Source organism: Podarcis melisellensis, assembly GCF_964234715.1.
Source record: "Podarcis melisellensis genome assembly, chromosome: 13".
Lineage (NCBI taxonomy): Eukaryota > Metazoa > Chordata > Lepidosauria > Squamata > Lacertidae > Podarcis > Podarcis melisellensis.
Window position 1 is genome coordinate 20542358 of NC_138545.1, and position 26838 is coordinate 20569195.

The 26838-nt window shown below is 46.9% G+C and overlaps 1 protein-coding gene and 2 long non-coding RNA genes across 4 annotated transcripts in view; 2 read left to right on the top strand and 1 right to left on the bottom strand.

Annotated features, from left to right (window-relative positions):
- The window catches only part of ALDH16A1 (aldehyde dehydrogenase 16 family member A1), a 40412-nt gene extending 21523 nt beyond the window's left edge, over positions 1-18889 (top strand). Inside the window, exons 15-18 of one of the 2 annotated variants that reach the window (XM_081885902.1) lie at positions 5447-5651; positions 6475-6660; positions 14278-14403; positions 18614-18889. In XM_081885902.1, coding sequence (XP_081742028.1) covers positions 5447-5651; positions 6475-6660; positions 14278-14403; positions 18614-18790 — 694 coding nt within the window. In that variant the 3' untranslated portion in view covers positions 18791-18889. Of the gene's footprint in view, positions 1-5446; positions 5652-6474; positions 6661-14277; positions 14404-18613 lie in introns of those variants that run through there. The other variant, XM_081885903.1, reaches the window with a different exon arrangement.
- LOC309355345 overlaps positions 14322-26838 on the bottom strand; it is a 37459-nt gene continuing 24942 nt past the window's right edge. Inside the window, exon 4 of the long non-coding RNA XR_014162508.1 lies at positions 14322-14447. This is a non-coding gene — a long non-coding RNA (uncharacterized lncRNA). The remainder of the gene's footprint in view (positions 14448-26838) is intronic.
- On the top strand, positions 17003-18505 carry LOC309355348. The gene is made up of 2 exons (XR_014162511.1): positions 17003-17963; positions 18208-18505. It is a non-coding gene; the product is annotated as an uncharacterized lncRNA (long non-coding RNA).

The window sequence follows — 26838 nt, forward strand, 5'->3', positions numbered from 1 at the left end:
TCGGCACCAAGGTAGACAGACCAGTGGTGTGACCTGGTGCAAGGCAGCTTCCCCAGTGCTTAAGGGGAGTTGCAGACCCCCGGGCCTTTGTCGTTTTCCCCCAGAGGGCCTTTTTCTCAAAGATGCTGAGCCCAGGGGACTTTGCTCAGGTGAGAATCTCAAAGTGCAGCAGTGCCAAAGTGGCTCCCAGCCAGGTGGTGATGTAAGCCAGCAGCAGATAAGGCACGAGGGGAAACCGGGGGAAAGGAAAAAGGAGGTTGCATTGTGCTTTGTTTCATGATCAGTGTGATAAGGTGTGCGTTTTCATTGGTTTTTATTTGTCTGAAAACTGCCTAGAGGACTTTGGTCAACGGGGTGGTCTGGAAATGAAGCGAAGTGGGAAGTGCGAGGAGATACAGCAGGCAAATACACCTGCTCACTTGCCAGAGCTGCTCCGTTCTCAACCGCGACATCTCATACCTCGCAGGAGGCTGGGCTAGCAGCCTGTGTTCTCTTCTGTTGTTTAGGATTTTTTTAACAGCATCACTAGGTGCGATGCAAGTGGACAGGCCCCTGCCCTGAGGAGTTTACAGCCTAAAATTTGATGCATATGGAGGAGATAAAGAGAAAAGGAGGGAAGGACGGTGTAAACCGAGAAACGATATGCCACTGGTTTCGGTCCTTTTCTTAAAATAAGAATAAGGTGACACCCATAGTCATTGATAGGCCTGTTTCCAATAGCCAACGGAACCTGCAGTCCAGGCTCAGACGCCGTGTGCTTCTGAAAACCAGGTGCTTAAGACAAACGCTGTGAGAGAGCGCTTGCCTCCCTGCCATACCTGTCCGGCTTCCCAAAAGCACCTGGCTGTGGTCACACTGGGAATCCGGAATCAGAACTTGATGGACCAGGGCAAATTTCACGTCATGTCCCTAGTTCGGTGTGATGTGCTGAAGCCTCAGGCTCATCTGTTCCTTCCTCTCCTCTCGCACACGAGGTGGTGTTCAGCTACGTTTTATTCAGAGCAGATCTATGGAAATTAAGGGACCTAACTTGGGTCATGTTCCTTTATTTCAAGTGGGTCTACTCTGAGGGGAAAAAACTGTTGAATATTGCCCATAATGATTAGCTCCCTTCTTTCCAAGTTTGAGCCCAACCATGGTTTGCCATTTCTCCATACCCAGCAAACAATGGTTTGCACATTTCCTGGCATAGAGCTTGATCCTAGCTTTGGTTCGCCATTTGCGGGATGAAATAGGAGACTGCAATTTGCCTCAGACCAGAAAAAGTGGAGGGAGGAGTTTCCATGTGCTGAGGGGGCGGGGGAGAGGGTGGCAGGCTTACACCAGTTTTCTTTCTCTAGCTCCAAACCATTGCTGCTATTATTATTATTATTATTATTATTATTACTTATTACTATTATTATTTATACCCCACCCATCTGGCTGGGTTGCCCCAGCCACTCTGGGAGGCTTGCAACACATATAAAAACAGAATAAAACAGCTGGATGCTGCATCTGAACAATCTCAAGAGTTGCTGTTTGTATGAGATTTTGGTTACATTCACCTTGACCCTACACAGCAAGGCCCTCAACGGAGGAAGAATTAGAACAAGGCGAAGGAATAAGATTTTGATTTACACCCACTCACTTTGGAAACTCCAGCAGATCCTCACCAACGGCCATAGAGTGCCTGCCGGTCTCAAGACGTCCAGTTTTAGATGGCGAGCCAAAGTTTTGTTGACAGATGCACAGCTGTGCGGCTCTTTTTCTTTTCCTCCCCAATGGGCCTCGGCCTTTGCATCGACTTCATCCGGTTGGAACTGAATCCGCAGCAATCTTGGAAGCCGCAGAGAAGATTGCTGTTGGAAACATTGCAAAAGAGCTCCGATATTTCCTATAGTTCAGCTTATAATAACCAACAGGTTCTTTCCATGCGGGCAGCGGCTGCATAATCCCTCCGACGATTCACGCCTTTTCTCTCCTGTTGCTCCGTTTGTCTGGTTTGCAGGCACAAAGCGCACTGCTGAAAGCCAGACTCGTGCAGAGCCAGCCAGATAGAGACGCAATCGCTGATCACCACGAATGCACAGTGAAAAAGATGCCTGGCACAGTGCAGGGAGGCGGGCAGGCCTGAGGCTGTTTCTGCAATATATTTTGTTTGGTTGGTTGGATTAGTTGCTGTGTTGAACTCCGTGGGGCTCAAGCTGGCATGAATGCTTCTTAACAAATATGCAGAGTCTGGGTGTGAGAGGCTGCTAAGGATCACGCAGGGCTTCCTGGGCCAAGTTATGCACACAAAAACCCGAATCAATGGGCTTGCTTAGAATCTAAAGATTGTAACTGCAATAAAAGTCACGCTGAGGCATTTGTATGCCTATTACTGCATTCCATTATGAGTCATAACAGCCTGTTAATCTTTATGATCGCTTGCCTGGTAGATGCTTATTCATCTGTCTCTGGGCCTGATTCTGATACGGAAGCTTCCTTGGTTGCGCCTGGTGGGTGATGTTCTCCAAGGAACAGGAACGGAGGATCCTGGGAACTGTAGTTTGCTAAGGGTACCTGCATTGGCTCCCAGTACGTTTCCAAGCACAAATCAAAGTGTTGGTGCTGACCTTTAAAGCCCTAAACGGCCTCGACCCAGTATACCTGAAGGAGCGTCTCCACCCCCATCATTCAGCCCGGACACTGAGGTCCAGCGCTGAGGGCCTTCTGGCGGTTCCCTCGCTGCGAAAAGTGAGCTTACAGGGAACCAGGCAGAGGGTCTTCTCGGTAGTGGCACCTGCCCTGTGGAGCACCCTCCCATCAGATGTCAAGGAAACAGGCAAGTATCTTACTTTTAAAAGACATCTGAAGGCAGCCCTGTTTAGGGAAGTTTTTAATTTTTACTGCTGTGTTGTGTTTTTAATATTCTGTTGGGAGCCACCGCTTGGAATGGTAGTTCTGTGAGGGGCAGACTAAAGTTCCCATGGTTCTGCAAAGGAAGCCATGCTCTTTAAATGTATGGTGTGCACAGAACATTTCCTCCTGGCTTCATTCCCCCCTCTGTTGTCCCCTCCGTAAGTCCCTTGAGGGCAGTGTTAGTTGATGGTGCTGAGAGTTGTTAGGAGACCCCTGTTCCCCTCACAGAGTGATGCTTTTCAGAGTGACTTAACATCCCGTCCTTCCCAAGAGACCTGTGGCTGTCCTATCCAGTCCGCTTGACAAGCCCTTGATAACAGCCTGATAGGTCTCAGGAACAAAGGGCATCATCAGATGCAATGAAAAGGCCTGAGGCACAGGATCTAAGAGTGAAATTAGGAAACTGCTGAGGCTGGAAGTCAATGGGCCTGTGCAGGATGGTGAGGTGAAGGGAAAGGGCCGTGATAGAGAAGATGATGAAGAAATATAGGCAGGCCTGATTATTGGTTTAAGGCCGCTTCCCATGGCCTGTGTTTCTTGAGATAAGGCAGCTTCCTTTGGCCTGTGTTTGCTGAGCATCAGGCCATCCATGCCACACAGCAAACGTCTTTTGAATCCCCAAGGGATTTCTCAAAATCAGAGTAGTTTTTTGGGGGGTGGGGGTTGCTGATTTTACAGGGAAGCGTTAAAACTTTCACCAGGCAATGTTGCAAGTAGATATTTGGATCCTGTCCCTTGATCACAATATCATTTCCAGTTGGGGGGGGGGGAGGTTATCCAGTTCTCCTCCCTTTTAAAACACTATAGGGATGTACAAGGCCTGGCTTCTGACAAATGGGGTGAGATTTGATGCAAAGTGACAAAATGTAGAGGCAGCTGCTAAGATACAGGCAGCTTCGCTTCCTGACAGTGTTGGAGCGATGACATTAAGCTCGGGGGGCTTCCAATTCCACCTTTGCCAGATGTCCACATCCATCTTTTCTGCTATGTCATCTGTGGGAATGCTCTCTTCCCTCTGCCACCATTTATTTATGGCGATTCCTCCAGTGTCATCTGTTGCTCGTTTTCCTGCCTTGTTTCTGTTCCTATGAATGACTTTTTGGTTCCTGCAGTACTCGTGTTTCCTCCTTTCTCCTCTTTCTTAAATTATTATTTTTTTCGGCGGAGGTTCCTGGAAATCAGCCCACATCCTTGCCACTGCTCAGCTGTTTTAAGGACGGATCTGCAGCATAAATATAGAATGCATCCGATTAATATTTTAAACACAATATTTGCCCCCCCCCCAATAATCCTCGGAACTGCAGTCCGTCTGTCCCCCCAGCTGCAGTTCCCAGAACCTTTAACAAACTACTGTACTGTTCCCAGGATTCTTTGCGGTGGGGGGGGAGGGAAGTCATGTGCTTTAAATGTGCCTTGGATGTGTGGATCTGCCCTAAATCTCCCCTGTTTCTGAACAATCTTCTCTACTCCCCCTCCCTGGCTGCCTGTCTTTGTGTGTTGTTTGTTGTCTATGCAAGTGTGAGGTGTCTGCCCACTGCCAGGCCTAGTCATGGCACTTTGGTCCTGCCCATCTTTGGTTCCAAGTTGTAAATCTTGGGTCCAAACTAAGTCAAATGCACTAATGGAAAAATTAGTGCTGAGTTGTGTGCCGCCGTGAGCACACTTGACTTACAGAACACGACTCGCTGAACACAGTTTCTCCCTGATGAAGGGGGCAGGAAGGACAGCAGGCGGAAATTCACAGCGGAAGGTGCCATAGCTTAGTAGTACAGTGGAACCTTGGGAGTTGGGCGTAATCCGTTCCGGAAGGACGTTCAAATTCCAAAATGTTCGAATTCTGAGGCACGGCTTCCAATAGGCTGACAGCTAGGCTTTTTGTGGATTGGAAACTGCATTGGACGTTCAGGTTCTGAGGAACTTTTCAGAACTGGAACACCTACTTCCAGGTTTTTGACGTTTGGGAGCCGAAACATTTGGGAACAGAGCGGTTTGAGAACCGAGGTTCCACTGTGGTGTCAGGAACCGGCCTGGGATTTTAACTCTTGTTTTTCTGTGCTGTGCAAAACAGCACAGGCCTAGCAGTCACGGCAACTCTTCCCTGGAGGTCTTGCCCCAGTGAGGCAGTTGCGAGGACTGAAGGTCCCTGCCCTCCCACCACTCTCTAAGGCTTCTCCCTTGGGTGCTACCCCAGCAAGGCTCCTTCGCCTTGTCTCTCTTGGCTCCACCCTCTTCATTCCTCTCTCTGTTCTGGGAGACCAGAGGGGGGGAGCTGGTCACAGCAGGAGGGGGAGACTTCTTGGCTTCTTCAGCAGCCTTCACTCACCTCTGCCTTTTTTGCATCTCTCCCTCTGGCATTTGCCTGGCTCTTGTGGGGAATAGCAGAATGTTGGGCTAGGTGGGGATCTTCCATCTTATCCGAGAGGGGCTCTTCAGGCGTTCTTAGGAAGAGCAACGAAGCCTTCTGTGGTCTCCAAAGTGCACATCGCCAGGAGGTGTGAGACCACCAGAACCCACACTTCCTCTGCCTGCCCTTTCCCCCGATCTAACACGGTGTTGGTCTCCCCAGGTGGGCGAAGCAGACGCCCCATGCCCGGGCGCAGATCTTGTACTACCTGGCTGAGAACATGGAACTCCGCCGAGCAGAGGTTGCATCGCGGCTGGAGGCGTTGGCCGGTGCCGAGAAAGAGACGGCTCTGCAGGAGGTGGACCTCTGCGTGCAGCGGCTCTTCTACTGGGCGGCGTACTCCGATAAATACGGAGGAGCTGTGCAGGTGCGAACTGGGCAGGCAGGGCCATAGAGCTAAGCACATGCCACAGGACACTCCCCACCCCTATAGCTTTGGGGGGACTTGGCTCTATAAGCTTGGAAAGGTTTGGGAGAAGGGCCACAACTCAGCAGGGAAGCATGGGCTTTTCAGGCAGAAGGTCCCAGCTTCAGTTCCTGGCATGTCCCGGTAAAAGGACCCAGCAGCAGAGGATGGGAAAGGCCTTCAGCTGAGATCCTGGATTAAAGAGACACGAAACCTCCTATATCCCAAGGGATGATGCAGCCCAGACTGTGGGTCAGCTGCAGTTCCTCCCAGATGCCGAACAGCTGGATGGGAAGTTTTGCACATATTTTTTGTTGGGGTGACCCTGTGTTTTAGTCTCTATCTTTTAATGAGCACCATAGGATGTCTGCACTTAGCCAGATTAGAGAGAAAGGCAGACTTAGGGGAGTGGGCTGGATGGTGGGGGTGTCCACATGGAGCTTCCATTTGGGGGTGGGCTTATTATCCCCTTTCACAGTCTATGTTAACCCCCCCCCCCCAAACCTCACTCACTGAACGCCTTCTGCTTGCTTTTCTTTAGGCTTTATTGTTCCCTATCACATCTTTACAACACCATCTTATTATCACCAAATCAAAAACATCATAAAACACATAAAGAATAGAACAACTTTCAAACAATAAGTTTCTTCATGAACATTAGACTTCCCTTCCCTTCCATATCCGTTACTTAAACTTGTCTGATTTATTATTAACAGAATATTACTGCTTCTATCTATTTTTTCTTCCCATATATTATCTACAGAAATTACTCTCTCTGTTGCAGGAAACCTCTTTGTACGGAGCCTCCCTCCTCTTTCGGGAACCTCTCGGTGTCGTCGGCATCGCCTGCCCCGATGAACAGCCTCTCCTCGCTTTCGTCAGCTTGCTGGCTCCTGCTGTTGTCCGCGGCAACTGTGTGGTGATGGTGCCCAGCGAGCGGTTCCCGTTACTCGCCCTGGATTTCTACCAGGTACGATTCTTTCTAGCCTATCTTGTAGATCTGGGTGCAGGGGGTCTGAGCCACAGGGACCAAATGCAGCCCCCCAGGCCTCTCTGCCTGGTCCTTGTGACTTTTGCCAGGCCACATCCCTTCCTAGCTCTGCTTAGTACCCTCCTTGAATGTTTTTGCACTGGCTGTTCCATCCACTTTTGTCTTTGGCACCACTCACCACTGCCATGCGACCCCTGGATGGGATTGTGGCCCTCAGGGATGCAGGAGGTTCCTTGTCCCATTTGTAGATCAAATAAAGTGTATCCATCCATTCAGATGGTCTTTTGTGCATTTGTTCTCATTGGGTTCATTAGCATTTAAGTGTATAGATCTTAGAACCTTTGATGTGTGTGTGTATGCCAAGATGATTCAAACCAGAGTATCGCTGGGATCTTTCCAGCTGGGATCTTTCCAAGTTTTTGAGGGACAGTGTAAGCATAGCTTCCACATGCACCCCTTTTCCTTCCCCTATCTGTTATAAAATGATTCCAAATCCCCACTATAAAGGGGAAGGGTTTGGATTGGCCATGTTGCTCAATTTCATATACTTTGACTTGGAATATGAATCTCAGCAACTCACTGCAGTGGTGTTACACCTCAGTTTTTCTCTGACTTGGATTTTAATCTGAGCCAGGGAAGAATTCAACTCCCCTCCTCCTCATCCCATTAGCTGGCTTCCATCCTCCTCCTCCAGCTTCTCACATTACTGCGGTTCTGGCAGATATTAACCATAGCTTCTGGTGCATGGCTTGCTGCATTTGAAGTACAAGATACCAGGAGTCAAGGGCAGGAAGGGGGAGAAAAGGAGAGACTGGCCTCCCATCCTCTTCAGTCAATAGTAGCAACACCTGAGCAAAGTCAGAGGATGCAGGTGGGAGGAAATCAGACCGCATTGCACTTCCAGGGATGTCAGTTTCAGGGCAATGGCATCCACTTTTTCATTCAGCTGGACGATGGAGGTTTCTCTTTGACCCATTTGCCTGGGGATTTCTCGCACGGTTCCCTTTTTAAAGAACTTATGGCATGAACACAGGCAAGTGTGGCTTCTGTGGTCCCCATGAAGGAATGCAGAATCCCTCACTTGGGGAAACCCAAAATCTGCGCTCCGTAAGTTGCATAACTGAAGACAGTAGCAGACGTGTACTTGGCTCTGATATGGGGGGATAATTCAGCTTTTCCAGAGAGGAGCATTTTTTTTCTGTTTTGCAAAGAGATGAATAAGAATGGGGAGATGAAAAAGGTGTTGCTTAGCCACTTCAGTCAAACGTGATTGGCTAACTGGAAGGCAGGAGATGAATATAACACCTCCCCATGAATTTTTCTCTTGCGGGGAAAGAAAAAAGCTTTCTCAGTTTCTCTTCCCCACCAGCCTCATTCACAAATGGTGGTGCTTTGGGGATGCAGAATGGAGGAAGTTTTGGGAGGTCATGGCACCCTTCATTTTCCTGCTTGAATAAGCATGATTTTCAAGACTGGAAACGAAAGCTTCCTGTTTTCATCCCTTCTGTTCCTAATGCAGTTCTTTTGTGTTCTAGACTTTTCTCCCATGTACAAAATGCACCCTAAATGTTCCCTTTTTTTAAAAAATTGGGAGCGGGCAAATTTTATTTGACAGTTTAATATGTTATAAACCACTTTTGAAGGTTTCTTCCTTAAAAATATAAAGTGGTGTAGAAATGAAATTATTATTATTAATAATACAGAACTTGGCTTGGCAAGAGTGCAGCTTGGTGAGGTTAGGCATGTGTCCTCCAATGAAAGAATCCCAGGGGATGGGGGGGAAGTGTTAGTTGAGGGAATGTGATGAAAGTCTCTATAAAATGTAGGCACAGTGTGAAGAAAGTGGTTTAGGGAAAACCGCTCTCAGAATGACTCAGACCCGCAAGAGGGCAGCAACAGCAGCAGCCTCCAGTGAAACAGACAAGGGGACAGTTCAGGGCAGGCAAAAGGAAGCTCTTGTTTACATATTATGGGATTAATTTGTAGAATTCTCTTTCGGAAGGTAAAAGTGATGGCTGCAGGCGTAGGCAGCTGTTGATCTGGGGCCCAATCTGGTGGAACGCTCTGTCACAAGAGACTAGGGCCCTGCGGGACTTGACATCTTTCCGCAGGGCCTGCAAGACAGAGCTGTTCTACCCTCTCTCTCCTTCTGTAATCTTCATAGAACGCTAGCCCAATGGTTGCCATTAATTTGATTCTGAACTGATTTTAGAATGTATTTGAATTAATTGACTGTGATTTTATGTAAACTATGCTATTTTTACTGTTGTTAGCCGCTCTGAGCCCGGCTTTGGCTTTATTATTATTATTATTATTATTATTATTATTATTATTACTACTACTACTACTACTACTACTACTACTACTATTGGATATTAGACAGTTTCATGGAGGGTGTCAGTGCATCTGTGGTTTTCCAGGGACCGTTCAGGTTGCAGCAGCTACAGCATCTGGGACAGGAATCTGCTCAGCCTCTGTTTAAATATTTCCAGTGAAAAGAGAGGGCATTGCCTTCCACCGCAGCCTCTCCTGAAAGTAGGAATAAATATATCCTAACAACATTCATTGAGGTTGTAGTTTTTTGTTGTTTTTGTTTTTTTTACTAAAACTGGGGTGGAGAATATTATTACTGATATCAGTACTACACTGTAAATACGTGAATACAAGTCATTAACGAAAGGAAACAAGCTGTTACCTCCGTATGTTACGTAAAAAGAAACGGCCAACACACAAACACTTTAGTAGCAAGGGCATACAGTGAATTGGCCCGTTATTCATGGATAAATGACGATATAGTAGAATAATAGATTTGTCGAGTTGGAAGGGACCCAAAGTGTCATCTAGTCCTGCCCCTGCAATGCAAACCCCTGCAATATGGTTAGTGATCAATTAAGTAATTAATATTGTTATTGGTACTCTGTCTGTTTACCTGTACTTGAGCATGTATTAAATGAACCGGACCAGCAGACATCCCATTATCTGCATTTCATCCATTCATTCATTTTACTTGTGTGCCCTTTTTCCACCCAGAAACTCATTCTCAAAGAGGCTTACAACCAAGAAACGGGGGATTAATTTCAAGCAAATCCTATGAAAACAATTTCACAAGAACGTAGGAAAACATAGCAGCAATTTCATAACATAGCACAACAGTAGCAATTCCATAACATGGCAAAACAATAGCAAATATAATAACATACAGAAACCACATTCCAATACAATATAACAAGATTACTTAAGCAGTGGTCAAGTTGCTTGCGGGGTGAGAGGGAACCGCCAACAATAGCGTTCCACAATGGCGGCCTTTTCCCACTTCTGCTCTTTCCTTAGGGTGTGTTGATCAGGATACCGGTCTGATTCGGTGTGAGGATTTGAGTTTCGTTGCCATTTTTTATGTTCTCGATTTCTTCTTCACGGCCCACTTTTGGATTCAGGGGGGCGGGGGGCGGGAGAGAACCTCGTGTGGCGTTTATGAAAGCATCCAAAGCAGAAACCGCGCTCTCTTTGGCAGATGTTGTATATGCATTTCCAGAATTTGTCTTGCCAAGGATTGCAAAATACAGTGCTGAGTGTTTTGTCCCAATTTAGTCAAGGAATGTGGAGGAGCCTTATGTGAGACTCTCCATCTATGTGACCAGACAAAGCACAGAGAGAGAGAGAGAGAGAGAGAGAGAAGGTCGTATCCAATGCTAGTCCTGTTCAGACCCATTGAAACGAATCGGCATGATTAACTAAGGTTTATGAACTTCAGTGGGTCTGCTCAAGAACGCAACTCAGTGGGATCACCAGGCTGGTTCTAGGAGCATGGCAGAGCAGAAGCTAAAATGATGACTCTTCATCTTCATCATGTTGTGAACCCCCCTGCCTTATTACTTCAGCCTAGAGGAGAGGGTGACACAAGAAACCAGTCATGTTTAGATTAGGACTCATAAGAGCAAAATAAACTTATATTACTATATTACCATACTTCTCTAAAGTAAACTTGTTAAACTATCTACTGTAATAAAAGACTTGGAAGTCTCAGCACTGAGTCCCTGTCTGTATAATAAGATCAAAAAGAAAGCAGCATGTGCTACAGCCCTACCTATCCCAAAACTCTCAGCCCACCTCTATAGTAACTCTAGGGTTGCCTGGTATTTCCCAGACGTAGCCTGAATACTGCAGCTGGAAGCAGTACCTGGGCGGAAATCACTGAAAATCCAGATGTATGGCAACCGAAGTGTAGATTTTGGTGTGTGTCCTTAAAAATAGCTCAAACTTTGTTTATTCAGATCCTGCCAAAAAGTTCAACAACTTTGGCAAAACAACAACAACCCTAAGCAGCTCATCAAATAGAACACCATCTCCATTTGATCTATGTGAGTTGGAGGTTCTGCTTTATCACCATTGTTTAGTATAAAGGTAAAGGGACCCCTGACCATTAGGTCCAGTCGTGGCCAACTCTGGGGTTGCGGCGTTCATCTCGCTTTATTGGCCGAGGGAGCCAGCGTACAGCTTCCGGGTGATGTGGCCAGCATGACTAAGCCGCTTCTGGCGAACCAGAGCAGCGCACAGAAATGCCGTTTACCTTCCTGCCGGAGCAGTACCTATTTATCTACTTGCACTTTGACGTGCTTTCGAACTGCTAGGTGGGCAGGAGCAGGGACCGAGCAACGGGAGCTCACCCCCGTCACGGGGATTCAAACTGCCGACCTTCTGATCGGCAAGTCCTAGGCTCCGTGGTTTAACCCACAGCACCACCCGCGTCCCTATTGTTTAGTATACTTTGATATTAAGAGACACCAGGAATGGTAGCTATTATCAGCTTGAGAAAGAAAAGAGTAACTTCCTGAATCTGCACCACAGAATGATGTTCCTTATGCATATAGCCTAGTGTCCATTTGTCAGAGAAACCTAAAACTATTAGTCTTTAAAGTACCACAATCCACATATATAAATCGGGAGGCGAGAGCGGAGCTGCACTTCCAGCTTCCTACTTTGCCACACGTGTGAATGCGCCCCTTCAGGAAAGTAAGGATACTGCAAAACATTTTGTAGCTGGGGCAACCAATGGCTCTTTAGCATAGAAAGCTGTGTAGCTGAAAACATTGAGGATGACAGCTGCAATGGCAACTGGTTTGAGAACAGACAGAAAGACCAAATAAGTCTTATCCCAAGGAGACACAGGGAGTTTCTCCAATTCCCTGCACAGGCTCTTCAAGAGGTTCCTGCCAGCAATGCAACCTCCTTTTCATCAATGATGCATGAATGTAGTTTGAAATTATCTTTTACTGACAGTCTTTAAACCACTAGGATTAATTCAACAATTTAAGGGGGAAATCAGTCTTCTCCTTGTCAGGAACTTGGGGCCTCTTGAGCAGCAGGTGTTCAGAATCATAAACAAGCTGTAACTCCCTTTCAATTTTTATTTTTAAAAAATCTATTTGGACTACAAGCAACTCCCCATTTACACGGGGGTTATGTTCGGGGACTTCATGCGTGCCAGTGAAATGCACATAAATGGGAAGCACCTAGTGGCTTGCGAGGAGACCCTCCCTGGAACCCGAAGAGGACATTTTTGGACTCCAGGGAGGGTCTCCTCGTAAGCCACGAGGACTCTCCAAACTTAATCAAGTTTATAATACCGGCAGCTCAACAGGTAATAGTAAAGAATTCAAAGATGGCTGGCTGCTTAATCCCAAATCAGTGGTATTGGGAATTATGGCAAAGAGCAATTACTGGAATACAGCATTCATTCAAACAAGGGCGTGGCAAATAATTTAGATTTTTACATGTTCTGGCATGGCTTCATAACCTACTAAATGTGAGGAACCTCTCAGATGTTGCTAAACTGCTGCTTCCATCAGCCTTGTCCCCTGACCCTGCTCGCTGGGGGTGATGGGATTTGTAGTTCAACATCTAGCAGGACAAATGTTCCCCACACCTGACCTACACAAGGGAGAAAGGGCTATCAAATCCCTTCTAAAACCTTTATTTGACTGTGGAAGTCCATCTGGAAGAGTAACTGCCTATCTGCACAGTGCGGACACAAATTGTACAGAAAGGATGTCAGACAAAGGCAAGGTGGGAAAGAGAAATGAACACAGAACTTAAAACTATTGCTATATATTGCTGCGTAAAAGCCTCTAAACCAGGCATAGGCAAACTTGGCCCTCCAGATGTTTTGAGACTACAATTCCCATCATCCCTGACCACTGGTCCTGTTAGTTAGGGATGATGGGAGTTGTAGTCCCAAAACATCTGGAGGGCCGAGTTTGCCTATGCCTGCTGTAAGCAACGGCTTGCAGCTTTCTGTTCTCTTTGGTTTGGTGTTCATTTTTATTACTCTAATAAAAAAAAATGTGTTTATACAAAAATCTGGGAGGGAGTTATAATTTTCCCCTTGAGAGAACTAAAGGCTTATAATAACAAGTGATTTCAAAATTACGCAGTGACTAATTCATAAATCACTGTCACAAAAAGCTTGTAAAATTGCTGGCAGGAACCCTTTGGGATCCGCTCCTCTCTCTTATCCCACTTTAACAGTCATGGCTTCCCACCCTTCAAAAAACACCAATAAATCCTGGAAATGTAGTTTTGTGAAGGGTCTTCTAGCAATTCTGAGCACCCTGAACAAACTACAGTTCCCACGATTCTTCACGGAAAGCCATGATTGTTAAAATGATAGAAGTGTGTGCTTTAAATTTAGCCCAGGTTTTCTTTACTGCTGCCTGGTAAGGAAAATGCTATGATTTTCCAATGAAGGAACATGTAGCTGTCATCATTCTGAAGCAAGAGCCGTCTGCAATGTTCAGGCATTGAATCCCCAACTACTTTTACATGGAATGAAAAGGAGCATACATATATCTGTGGGACTGCATGTTTCTGGAGGGGATGGTGTTTCCCCAATAGTGCAGTGTCTGGGTTTTTGGTTTTGTATATTTTCTGACAGATGGCTAAGTGGAGGCAGCTAGTAACATGCAGTTGAAAGTCAATGCCCCAGATTTCTTCCTTTTCTACTCTTTTCCCACACACAATCTGAAAAGTTACATTATCCCTCAAATGTTGATGCGCATTCTGCACAGTCCATTCTCTCCCGTGGCATACCTGAAGTATTCCAACATGTTGTGGATCTCTCCCAGTAGTCCTCTGGGACCCATATGGGACAAAAAAGTATGCAATTTAGAACTTCAAACTCTTACCACCAGCCAGAAGATTTTGGAGCTGTAGCCAACAAAAGAAATTTCAGGCACTTTTGTATAGAACCCAAGGACAATGGGGTTATTGCATTATTTAAAAAAACCAAAAACCAGATATTACATAATCCTTGGTGTATTACCAATAAACCCATATTTTAAAATGTCTTTCCAGTTTGCCTCATAGCCTATATGGGACCTTTGAAATCTTGCCTCCAATATTTATTTTGGTGCCGGCCAGTACAATGGTGCAGTCAGGAAATAGTTGCAGAGGCAATACAGGGCACAGTTATTAATTGAACAAAGCACCAACAATGAACTAACCTACCAGGCTCTAGTCATGTGACCAGAATTCTCTAGGGGTTTGTCTTAAAGTGCCAGTCACCTTTGCAACAAATGGCGTCCATCTCTTCTCTATCAGGTACTAGATACTTCGGACGTCCCTGGTGGAGTGGTGAACATCATCTCTGGCAACCGGGACCATTTGAGCCGGGCCTTAGCTGAACACCAAGATGTGCAAGCCGTGTGGTACTTTGGCTCTAAGGAGGTGAGTATCCCTTGCAAATACTGCGGCAATCTAATGCAGTGGCCCTGGGAGGAAAAATGCAGAATATGCTACCAGGACAGAGCTGAGCTTCCTGAGAATCTCTGCTTTCATTCTGTATAAATAAAGCAAGTTCCAGATCCTTACATATGCAATAGTACACCTTCTTCTCTCAGAGAAATGAAGTCATCATCAAGGCTGTACAGTGGTACCTCAGGTTAAGAACTTAATTCGTTCTGGAGATCCATTCTTAACCTGAAACTGTTCTTAACCCGAGGTACCACTTTAGCTAATGGGGCCTCCCAAGGCCGCCGCACAATTTCTGATCTCATCCTGAAGCAAAATTCTTAACCCGAGGTACTATTTCTGGGTTAGCGGAGTCTGTAACCTGAAGCGTCTGTAACCTGAAGTGTCTGTAACCTGAGGTACCACTGTATGTACTTATTTCTGCACCATGAAGAGGTGAATTCTGTGACCTGTGTAAAAGCACACATGCATGGTTTCTCAGGTTGCATGAAGCTCTGCATTTTTAGTATGAAAGAGCGATATCGGAGTGGTATTAGCACATGTTCAATTGCTGGCATCTACTGGGTTAGAAAACACCCCCTCCCTTGCACAGCTGTTGCCAGTCTGTGTAGACATTGCTGAGCTGGATGGACTTGGTATCCTGTGGCCTCACAATGCAAGACGCAAACAAGACATTGCAAAGTATAAAGGTAGAATAGCCACAGCAGCAAACACACAGAAAAACTAAGCAGCTGCTCTGTGATGCCTTAGCTGGCCAGTTAGCTCAGTTGGTTAGAGCATGGTGCTGATAACCCCAAGGTTGCAGGTTCGATCCCTGTATAGAACAGTTGCAAATTCCTGCATTTCAGGACTAGATGTTCCTCGGGGTCCCCTCCCAACTCTAGGATACTATGGTTACCATCTTCATTAATGGTAGCATTGAAGAAGGTCTCTAGTGCTCACCAACACTGGGGCAAGGTGCAAATCAATAGGAAATTAGTTCCAAAGTTCTGGGGCCACCACCGAGAAGGCCCAGTTTTGTGTGTGCAGGTCAACCTAACCGATATTTTGAGGCGGAAACTCAAGGCCCACCAAAGCAGAACTTAGGCTGGTGCAGGACTTTATGAGTGAAAATGGTCCTTTAAATAACTTTGCCCAAAGCTCTTTAGGACTCTGAACCTTTAAAGGAAGCTTTGCCCACAGCCACCATAGCTTCAGAGTTATGCTTCAGACATCTGGCTCCCCCCAGCATCTAGCAGGCCGAATTTTGTGCCCGCTGCAATTTACAGCCCTTCAGAGCTAAGCCCGTGTGAAAATACTGGTATATACAAAGTAGAAAAGTCAGGGGTTATCTTGGAGTGAATGTTTTGAATAATTTTCTATATATAGCTGACAGACAATGAATTGGAAGTTACCCCTTCCTTTTTCCCATTTGTTTTTGCTTTGTATACTCTATTTCCTTATTTTATTTCCCTTTTCACAAGTTTTCAACCTTTTCTTCCCCTTTCTTTATCCTTACTTGTTTTTAAGCATTGGAAAAGGATATTTTGTACTAAATTGTGTGTGTGTGGACTTAATAAACTTGCAATAATAATAGAGCCAGCCCCAGGTGAAGTCCATTCCAGTAGCCTAGGTTTGAAGCTAACCAGTCTGTTACAGCCACCTTCTGCTCCAGCTGAAATGGTCTGACTGACCCCCAAAGGCTCACTCCTCCATTGTCTTCTGAGACAGTCATACGCCAACAAAAACAGGGCACGGATGACTAAGAGCGAGTTCAACTGCTCCAGACAGGGTTGTGACTGGTGTACAAGCTTGAGCTCGTAGAAAGCGTTCCTGCCTATAGCTGCTACCTGCGACTCACTAGATGAGGATGAATCCAGGAGTTCCTCCCAAGCTACCAGGCAGATTAATTTTCAGCTTCTCTTCCTACCTATTAGTATACTGGCACATCTCAACCTCTATCAGTAGCTGTGTGCACATCATACATTTAAAGCACATTTCCCCTCCCTCCAGGAACTGTAGTTTGTTCAGGGTGCTGGGAATTGTAGCTCTGTGAGAAGTAAACTACAGTTCCCAGGATTTTTGGAGGTGGGGTGGTATATGGTTCACATGTATGGTTAGTACGCAGCCAGTGTTTCTCATCTGTAGAAAGTCTGAGAATGGATTGTCTGCTTCCGAGAAATCTGCTGCTTCTGCATTCCTGTCTCAATACACAGAAGTGTGTCAGGGGAAAATTTAGCAGGGCTACAGGACTCTCTGAAATGGGCTTTTTTTCGATTGAAGCCAGAGCCCATTAAGTGGTCTTGGCTCAACCTGAAAAGCAATTTTATTTTGTCCACCAATGGCCCCTATAGGTAAAGGTAAAGGGACCCCTGACCATTAGGTCCAGTCGTGGACGACTCTGGGGTTGCGGCGCTCATCTCGCTTTACTGGCTGAGGCAGCCGGCATACAGCTTCCAGGTCATGTGGCCAGCATGACTAAGCCGCTTCTGGCGGGCCATAGCAGCGCATGGAAACGCCATTTACCTTCCCGCCGGAACAATACCTATTTATCTACTTGCACTTGACGTGCTTTTGAACTGCTAGGTGGGCAGGAGCAGGGACCGAGCAATGGGAGCTCACCCTGTTGTGGGGATTTGAACCGCCGACCTTCTGATCGGCAAGTCCTAGGCTCCGTGGTTTAACCCACAGCGCCACCCGTGTCCCCCAATGCCCGCTACCTAGGTTTAATTAAAGTGCAGCCAAGAGAGAGAGAGAGTGAGAGATTACTGCCTGCAGGCTTCGCATGAAAGGGAAGAAAAAGAAGGTTATGTAACATTGCTTAATGATTTTTTTTAGGTTTTTGTGGAGTAATGCCCAAGCCCAGCCCTTGATAATAGTGAGGCCTTTATAGGGAGGTAGTGCATTGCCTTTATTATTCAAGCCTGGCAATCAACTGTGTTTGGGTGAGATAATGGTTCTGGAGAATCCAAATATCTCTAAGAGCAGTAACAACTTTGTATTCTCCAGAACCATCCCTATTCTCTCAGGAGCAATCTGGAGGCCAAAAGTACATTTTACCTCACCCAAACACAGCTTGTCATGGTTTCCTCAGGGAGAAAACCAACAGTGACGGACAAACGTCTCTGAAAGACACCATGCCTGCCGCTACGGCTGTTAGACTGAGATCCTCTGACAGGGCACTTGTGGTGGTTCCCCATTCCCCTGAGGTTTGGCTTTAGTGTGGCAGGCCTTGCCCTGTGGAACTCCCAGCCTGTATTAGTTTGGCAGAAACCATCCCGTTCCTCCTTTTATACGTCTTCTGAAAACTGTACTGTTTAGACAGGCCTTCACAATCTGAATTTTTCTTTTCACCAACCAGTATTTCCTGATGTTTCTATTTTGTTTTATAGATGCTTATGAACTGATTCTTTTGATTTTTTTTTATGTGCTGTGAACCACCTTGATATATATACAATGAAAGCACAGATTATAAAATTTCACATTAATAAATATTTTTTATCATTTATTAGACATTATTAGTCGCTTGTTACCTTAAAGGTCACCAAGTGATTTACGTTTAATGATACAGTGGTACCTCAGGTTACATATGCTTCAGGTTACATACGCTTCAGGTTACAGACTCTGCTAACCCAGAAATAGTGCTTCAGGTTAAGAACTTTGCTTCAGGATAAGAACAGAAATCGGGCTCTGGTGGCGCGGCAGCAGTAGGAGGCCCCATTAGCTAAAGTGGTGCTTCAGGTTAAGAACAGTTTCAGGTTAAGAACAGACCTCCGGAATGAATTAAATACTTAACCTGAGGTACCACTGTACCTGAATAGGCCTAAGGCCAGCAGCACACAGCAGTCTTGACCCCCATGACCGCAATGGGGCACACTGCTGATGCTATGGGCCCCATTTAGGGGTTTGTGACCCTCACCAGGTTCACTGTTCAAGGGCATAATCTCAGCTCATAGGGCATGATGCTGAGGCCTGTCAAGACAGCGGGACTGAGCACATACATGAGAATATTTCCCAGAAGCCTCTGCAGTGGGCATGAATTCCGCATGATAGATAAGTCAATTGGGGGCAGAAATGACCCCTGAAGATCAAGAACTTTTTTTAAAAAAAACACACACCTCTGCCCGAGATCTATGAAGGTACCCCTTAACTTGGAAGAGTTCCAATTCCTCTGCTTTATTTTGTTTTTATTTCCTCTTCCGCCTAGGGTTCTGCATTTGTTGAATGGGCCTCAGCTGGCAACCTGAAGAGGACCTGGGTGAATTATGGAGCGGAGGAGCGTTGCTGGGCTGACCCACGAGAGGGGGCTGGGGAAGAGTTTCTCTACCAGGCCACGCAGTGTAAAAGCATTTGGATGCCCATGGGCGATATATTTGCCAACTGAGCCTCTGGATCAGTGGGGCTGAACTGAAAAGCAATCAGGGTTGGGAAACATTGAGTTTGAGAATAAAGATCGTTTGGTAGTTTTTTATATATAAGAAAACCCCTCTGATGTGGAAATGTTTTTATATTTTTAGCTGGTTGAATCTGTTCCTTATCCAGGAGAATCAATGGTTGCCATCTTCCCTTGTCCCTTTCACAAAGCTCCACTCCCTTCCAATGAAACCAGCCCCCTCCCCTGCCATGTAGGGATTAGATCAAGGGTTCAGAACTGGATGTGGGCCAAATCCTTATCTCCCCTCCGCCAAGCCCTGCAGACTAGGCAGGGGTGCTCACCTGTCAGCCATGAATATCACAGAGACATCAGGCAACTCATTTTTGCTCCATGTGATTCTCTGAAGCCCTGACAATCTGGTGACAGGCAGGTTGGTGTGGCTTGGCCAAAAGAGCTTCGCAGGCTAGAGGTCCCCCCGCCCCCCACACTAGTTAAACCAGGATGGGGACCCTGTGGCACTCCAGATGTTGCTAGACCAGCATGGCTGATGGTCAGCGAGGATGGCAGTTGTAGTACTGCATCTGGAATGCCACAGGTTCCCCAACCAAGTTAGGCAGATCACTCTTTATTTCCGCTGGGTGTGTGGTGCTGTGGGTTAAACCACAGAGCCTAGGGCTTGCTGATCAGAAGGTTGGTGGTTCGAATCCCCGTGACGGGGTGAGCTCCCTTTGCTCAGTCCCTGGTCCTGCCAACCTAGCAGTTTGAAAGCACGTCAAAGTGCAAGTAGATAAATAGGTACCGCTCTGGCGGGAAGGTAAGCAGCATTTCCATGCGCTGCTCTGGTTCGCCAGAAGCGGCTTAGTCATGCTGGCCACATGACCAGAAGCTGTACGCCGGCTCCCTCGGCCAATAAAGCGAGATGAGCGCCACAACCTCTGAGTCGGTCACGACTGGACCTAACGGTCAGGGGTCCCTTTACCTTTACTCCCCTCACAGAGCTTCAGTTCCCAGAGTGGTTTAACGGCCAATCCCTCTCCTCAAGGAACCTTGCGGGGGCAGCCCATCTGCCCATCACCTGACATCATTGTGATGTCAAGGGGTGCTGCACTTGGAAGCCCCACTTTCTGGGACTTCAAAGCGCAGAGAGCAGCGCTGTCGCAAAGCTCACAAACAACCGCACCTTTAACCTTCTGGTTTTTCAGAGGTCGAAAGGAGCAGTACAAAGGTGTTTCAGAGCATTGGATAGAGAACTGTTCTCCCCACCCCATCGCTCCTTGAGCAAGGCACTCTGCCACTGCCCATTGTTTTTCATATTTTCAAATTGCCAGCCTAAAAGGAAAACAGAGAACCAAACTTGGGCTGCGAAAATGAAAAAAGGGGCAGGGGGGGGATTGCCAGATCATTCTTCCCCTGGGCCAAGATTTAAGGGCTCCTTGGTATGGGTGGGAAATCCCCGCCATGCCAGCTGTTGTTCAACTCCATCTCCTCCTTTGGCATGGCACTGCTGACAGCCTGGGGCTCATTCTGTTCATGTTCTCATTTGCAGAGTCCCTGATCAATTTTGGAACCTGACGGGGGGAAAACAACAACACCCCGCCATTGAGGTTTTCTGATGCTTTAGCATTTGGGGTGGGAGATGGTAGCGATGTGATATTAATCAGAAGCGGCTGTGGTATTTCAAACACTTGCTCTGGAGAGATAAAGGTCAGAAGGATGGTGGGTTGAGCTGGGGGGAAACAGTTCTGAGAGGCGTTCTCTGTTAGTCAGAAATGGAAAGTCACTTGTCCTTTTCTGCAGCCTGTGTTGAGGTCTCCTGCAAAGGTTTGGTGAGGCGGTTAAGAGAGAGAAAGAGAGAGGCGTCGTGCAGTGGTTAGGCCATTGGGCTTAAAGGTGAGAGGCCTGGGTGTATATCTCCCACTCAGCCATGAAACTCATTGGAACATCATGTGCAAGTTGTCTGACCTACTGCGATTGGAGGGAGGCAGTAATTCTGCTGAAGATCAGTTGCTGGAAACCACAGGGGAGGGTGCTTTTGGGTCCCACTTGTGGGTTTCCCCAGGCATCTGGTTGGCCACTGTGGGGATAGGATGTGGGGCTAGATTGGTTACTGGCCTGATCCAGCAGCCCCTTCTTATGTTTGCTACGATGGGGTTCTTGGGGGATACGACTGGACACACAATGATACAGTCCATGAGCTCCTAAGAGGGAGGGTGAGAAACAAACTGTCATGTAAGGAATTGAATCTAGCACAACTGTTAGAAACTTGGATGCCTAAGGTTGGAAAAGCATCCCGTTTGGAAGACCGGAGGGATCCTACACTCAACTGTTGCTGCATCTGACCTTAATAGATTGGAGAACTAAGCCAAAACATATCAAAATGAATTTCAACATGGACAAAAGCAACGTTATACACTTAATCAGGAAGAACCAGATGCATAGATAATAATAATTTATTATTTGTACCCCGCCCATTTGGCTGGGCTTCCCCAGCCACTCTGGGCAGCTTCCAACAAAGATTAAAAATACATTAAAATGTCACACATAAAAAACTTCCCTAAACAGGGCTGCCTTCAGATGTCTTCTAAATGTCAGGTAGTTGTTTATCTCTTTGACATCTGCTGGGAGGGCATTTCACAGGGCAGGCGCCACTAGCGGGAAGACCCTCTGCCTGGTTCCCTGTAGCTTTGCTTCTCGCAGGGAGGGAACCGCCAGAAGGCCCTTGGCGCTGGGCCAACACCCGGTTTGCCAGTAGTACATGTAAAAAGGATCTAGGGGGTCTTAACATGACTCAGTGATGTGATGCAGCGGCAAAAAAAAAAAAGCTAATGTTCTTCTAGGCTGCATCAGCAAAGGTGTCTGGCTCTATTCTGCCTTGGTCAGACCACACCTGGAGTGCTGTGTCCAGTTCTGGGTGCCACAATTTAAGAAGGATGTTGACAAGCTGGGACGTGCGCAAAGTTGGGCAACCAAGATGATAAGGGGTCTGGAAACCAAGCCTGTTGAGGAACAGTTGAGAGAATTGGGTATGTTTAGCCTGGGGGGAAAGGAGACTGAGAGGAAATATGATGGGCTCCTTCAAATATCTGAAGAACTGTCACATGGAGGATGGAGCAAGCTTCTTTTCTCCTGCTCCAGAAGCTAGGACCCAAATCGATGACATCAGTTTACAAGAAGGGAGATTCCAACTAAACATCAGGAAGAACTTTCTGACAGTAAGAGCTGTTTGACAGTGGAACAGACTCCCACAAGAGGCGATGGACTCTTTTTCCTTGGAAGTATTAAAGCAGAGCTTGGTTTGGGATTTAGTTTGAGGTTTTAAAGCAGAGCTTGAATGGGGATTTTCTGACTGTTGGAGCTGGCCCCACATGGTTTTGTGGTTTTTCAGACGTCCACCCTGGGGCAGCAGCTGGGGAGGGGTAACTGAGGGGCCTTGCCCCCCCCATTTTTTTTCCAAGGAGATCCTGCAGCAATGTGAGCCTGCCTCCACCTCACCCTGTCCTGAAGGGCAGGAGCATTTTATGCCACTCACCCTGGATGGAATGAGGAACAATATATGAAGCCAGACAGAGCCGGTCACAATTACTGATTTATAGAGATGAGAAATGAACCATAGAGAATGAACTTGTTGGAACCATCTGCATAGGCGATAACCATCCGGAACAGCTATACCTAGGGGGCTGATCAATATCCATTGTGTTGGGCTTTCTTTAAAGCTGGACTTTCCAAGCACTGCTGGGATTCTGAACAGGGAAAGCATGGGAGGAACATCTTTATGAGCACAGCTTGCATATGTGAGAAGAGAGAGAGACTCAAATGGGGCTATTTCCACAGAGTAGAAGCACCCTGAGACTTGGCTCTGCAGTGGATGAGACCGAAATTAGTGGGAACCTTGAGAATGAAAGCGACCAGGTGATGCTGGGATTTGTAATGTTATGTAAACCTCAGATTTCAGGACAGGTGGTTTTAATAAGCTCCGATAAATGATTATCAGGATGATACCCATGGCTCGATAATCCCGGTTGGCAACACAGAGTCCATGACAAGCAGGAGAAACTCAAAAAGGAGTTACTAAACAGGGCAGAATTTTTAAAGGCAATTCTACCCAATTCCTGCTCCCTAAACAATGCAGAAACGAAGATGCAGCCTGCCTTCGAAATTCACACTTCGAATTTTGCAACACCGTTCTCAATTCGTATAATGTGTACAAAAATGCACATACTACATGGATAAAAATGTAGTTTATTTAGAAGTGTTGATAGTTGCTGGGGAAATTTCTATTCACCTGTGTATAAAAATACGATTCCCAGAGTTCCCAGGTCAAAGGGATTGACAGTTAAATCTGGGAAAGATTGTGACTTCCTATGTGCTGTTAAGAATCTGCTTTTATCACTTTTCTCAAGTTTAGGTCCTGCCCTGTGAAACCAAAGAAGTTTCCTGGTTTGGGACTAAGTTTGGGGAAATTTTACCAGAATGGGAAGGCGTGTGAGAGTTCAGCAAGAGAGCACATGAATTATATATACCAGCTGGCGAATTCAATCCCTGACTTAATCCCTTAAATAAATGGAAAGGCTGCATAGCTTGCAAAGATCTGTTCCTGGAAGCTTGCAAGGGCTGTAGCCAATAGATCTATTTATTTATTTGCTTTTTGAAAAAATGCTGTTATGGTCACTGATGATCTGACAAGGCACTTTCATAGGCTCAGTAATGGGGTTTTCCCAATTGTTCTACCACTGTGGGAACTTCAGCTAAATCAACACAATGTCAGGGGATTCCCTTTCTCAGTGAACACATTCAAGCCCCGATTTCACCCACCCCACTCTCTCAGTCCCCCATATCCTACCCTGTTCCCATCCCTGCATTAACAGAAGAACAATACATTACAGTATAAGGAATGCAGACCATGTATCTATCAAATAAATATAACACTTCATATCAAACAGAATAAGGGGGGAAACAGAAAGGCAAGTGTCATTATTCAAGCAACATATAACAGAAGAAATAATTGCAGAAGTACAACAACTCTTCTTTTTAAAAAAACAAAAAACCCAAAGGATCACCCTCTCCCCCCAAAACTCAGACCAATGCGAGCAGCGAATGCTCAGTGGTTACCGAATGCTGGGTGTAAGAACTGATGGACCTAAAAATGAGTTGAGGGGGGAAATGACACAGCTAGATTTGTAATCTATGAGAACAGTAGCCAGACAGGGTAGGCTTAATCAGGTGAGATTTCACCTTTTTGCAACCAGAAAGGGAAATCTAGCCACAATCTCTGTTAATAATTGGCTTGAATCTGCCAAAGGACCGCTCAGCCCTGTGAGGTAAATCAAGCTGAGAGTAAGTGAATGGCCCACGGTCACCCAGTGAGCTTCATGGCGGAGTGAGGATTTGAACCCTGCTTTCTCAGGTCCTAGTCCAGCGCTCTAACCACTGCACCACACTGCCTCTTGCACACAGATACACACAGAGCTGGTGATGGGTTTTAACAAAAGCCATTGTCACAAGCCTTCCTCCCCCCACCCCCCGGCTTGGGTTTGCCCTTTGGAAACACACCCACCTCCAAGCTTTTCCGCCTCAACACTCGTCCTGTGGGTCGCTTTGTTGCTGCTATTTCGATGTGTGTTTATTTGCTGCCTCTTTTCTTTTGAGCTGTGCACTTCCGGCACTGAAACGCAGAAAACCTTTTACCTCAAAACCACCAAGTTGAATGTTCTGCGAAGTGTCTGGCTGCTGGAGCGCAGTCAGAGGAAGAGAGGCTGAGGTGTTGAAACCTGTGGTTGATTTCTAAGAGGGGGTGTGCTGAAGCCTACCAGGAATGGAAACCACATCCCAACCCATAACCTAAAAGCCATCTCCTTTAACCTTAGGCTTGGAGGGACAGGTTGCTCCCCTGCACATTTTCAGAGCGCCTTTTTGTTTTGGGAACGGGGGCAATTGGCAGACCCCCAGATGGCTCCAGCTCACTGGCCGGCAGCCGGTCGAACTCCAGTCCTCGGTTCTGCATCAAAACTGTGACTCAGAGCTTCAGAAGCTGAGCACGCGAGCCTGCAGAGATGATAAACTCTTCACGGCGGAAGCGCGGACAAAGGCATATGTAAAGCATATTTACAAGCAGTTTATTCAGGACAAAGAAAACATGTCTGCTCTCCTTCATGTCCAAGCAAGAAGCGGCATAAAGCAAAAGCCATACACAAACGGAAGTTCCCAGCAGGCTGTGCTGGAATGTAAACAGACAACAGCTCCACACAGCTGTTTAGGTGGAACAGAACATCAATATCCTAACACTTTCTTCCTGCCTCGCTTCTTATTTTCCAGGACTGAGCCCCAGGCATCAAGTACAACTGCTTCTATGGCTAAAGGCAGCAGGTTGTGGGGCTGACATTTTCTGGGGATGCTGAGCTTTGGTAGGGTGGCGAGTTATGCACAGGGACGCGGACTTATAAAAAATATTGGGGGGGGCCCGGGAAAGCTCATGAATAATAAATAAGCTCATGAATATGCAAATAAAGTGGCGCCGCCTCCTCGTGAGCGAATAGGGGAGAGCGTGCTGCGCCTATTAATCAGCTCCAAAGGAAATTGGGTGGAGCTTTTGCTCGGGAGGGAGGGCAGGAGGCATGCAGCCCGCCCCTCCCTGTGCATTTTGGGCTGGGGGAGGGGCGGCCCTGTCAAGTATCGTATCGAACCTCAGAGGAACCTCCGAAAACGTGGGGGCTAGCCGGAGAAGAGAGGGCGAGCCCCCTCTGCTCCGGCCCTAAATAGGGAAAGCCACGCCCCCCAGCCAGCCGATTGGCTGGCTCGGAGGCGTGGCCGGTCGGGATTCCCCTGTTCTCGCGGGGGCTGAAACCACCAGGAGGAAGGAAATTCCCCCCGGCATTGGTGCTGCGAAGCGGCGAAACAGCGAGGATTCCCTAATCTCGCGGGGGACAGCCGGGGCTCTCCGGTTAGGGCGCGCGGCTGGCTGGCTGGCTGGCGAGGGAGCAGGTGGGGAGGAGGCAGGGGACGGCGGCGGCGCTCTGCTGGAGGGGCACCCGAGATTATTGGGGGGGCTGAGCCCCCCCAAAAAAATTATTGAGGGGGCTCGGGCCCCCTCAGGCCCCATGGAGTCGGCGCCTATGGTTATGCATCACCAAAGGAAGGCATGTATTTGCATAAAGTCTGCATGTGCTAGTAATGGGTGCAAATGTAGAAGGAATTGCTAGGATTTCCAAAGAAATACAACCTAGCTCACTGGAGCAGGTAAGATGGTAAACAGGTGACCTGCTGCAGGCCTGATGCACCTGCTGTCTGGATGTACTAACTAGTGATGGGCAGCTTCAAGCCCCTCCTGCTTCCTCCCCGATTAGGTTCTTTAGCTTTAAAGCAGACAGCCCTTCAAAGAGAGGACCACGACCTGCGGAAAGTGAATTGGGTCAAGAGGGTCGTAATCTTTTCCCCAGCACCATTTTGTGGGAATGTTCAGGGAGGCAGGAGAGGATATTTTGTTTATTAATATTTTCCTAACTTGCGCTAGCAAGTTCTATAACTTAGCAGAGTTTTATATTCCCCTTTTAAATGCACAGCGGATAGCTGGTTGCAGGCTTGTTTAAGCCTCTCAATATTAGGTTCCTGGGAATCTCCCTTATGTCCCTCTTCAAAGAATAAACACGCCACAATCTTGTGTAAAGTATATAAAAGAAGTTTACTCACATCATCTGTTGGATCTCTGAAGGCAGACTTAGTTACAAAGTATATACATGTGGAACTATCCCATGAGTAGGCAAACTAAGGCCCGGGGGGCCAGATGCAGCCCAATCGCCTTCTAAATCCGGCCCCCGGACGGTCTGGGAATCAGCGTGTTTCTACATGAGTGGAATGTGTCCTGTTATTTAAAATGCCTGTCTGGGTTATTTGTGGGGCCTGCCTGGTGTTTTTACATGAGTGGAATGTGTCCTTTTATTTAAAATGCATCTCTGGGTTATTTGTGGGGCATAGGAATTCGTTCATTATTATTTTTTCAAAATATAGTTCAGGCCCCCACAAGATCTAAGGGACAGTGGACCGGCCACCTGCTGAAAAAGTTT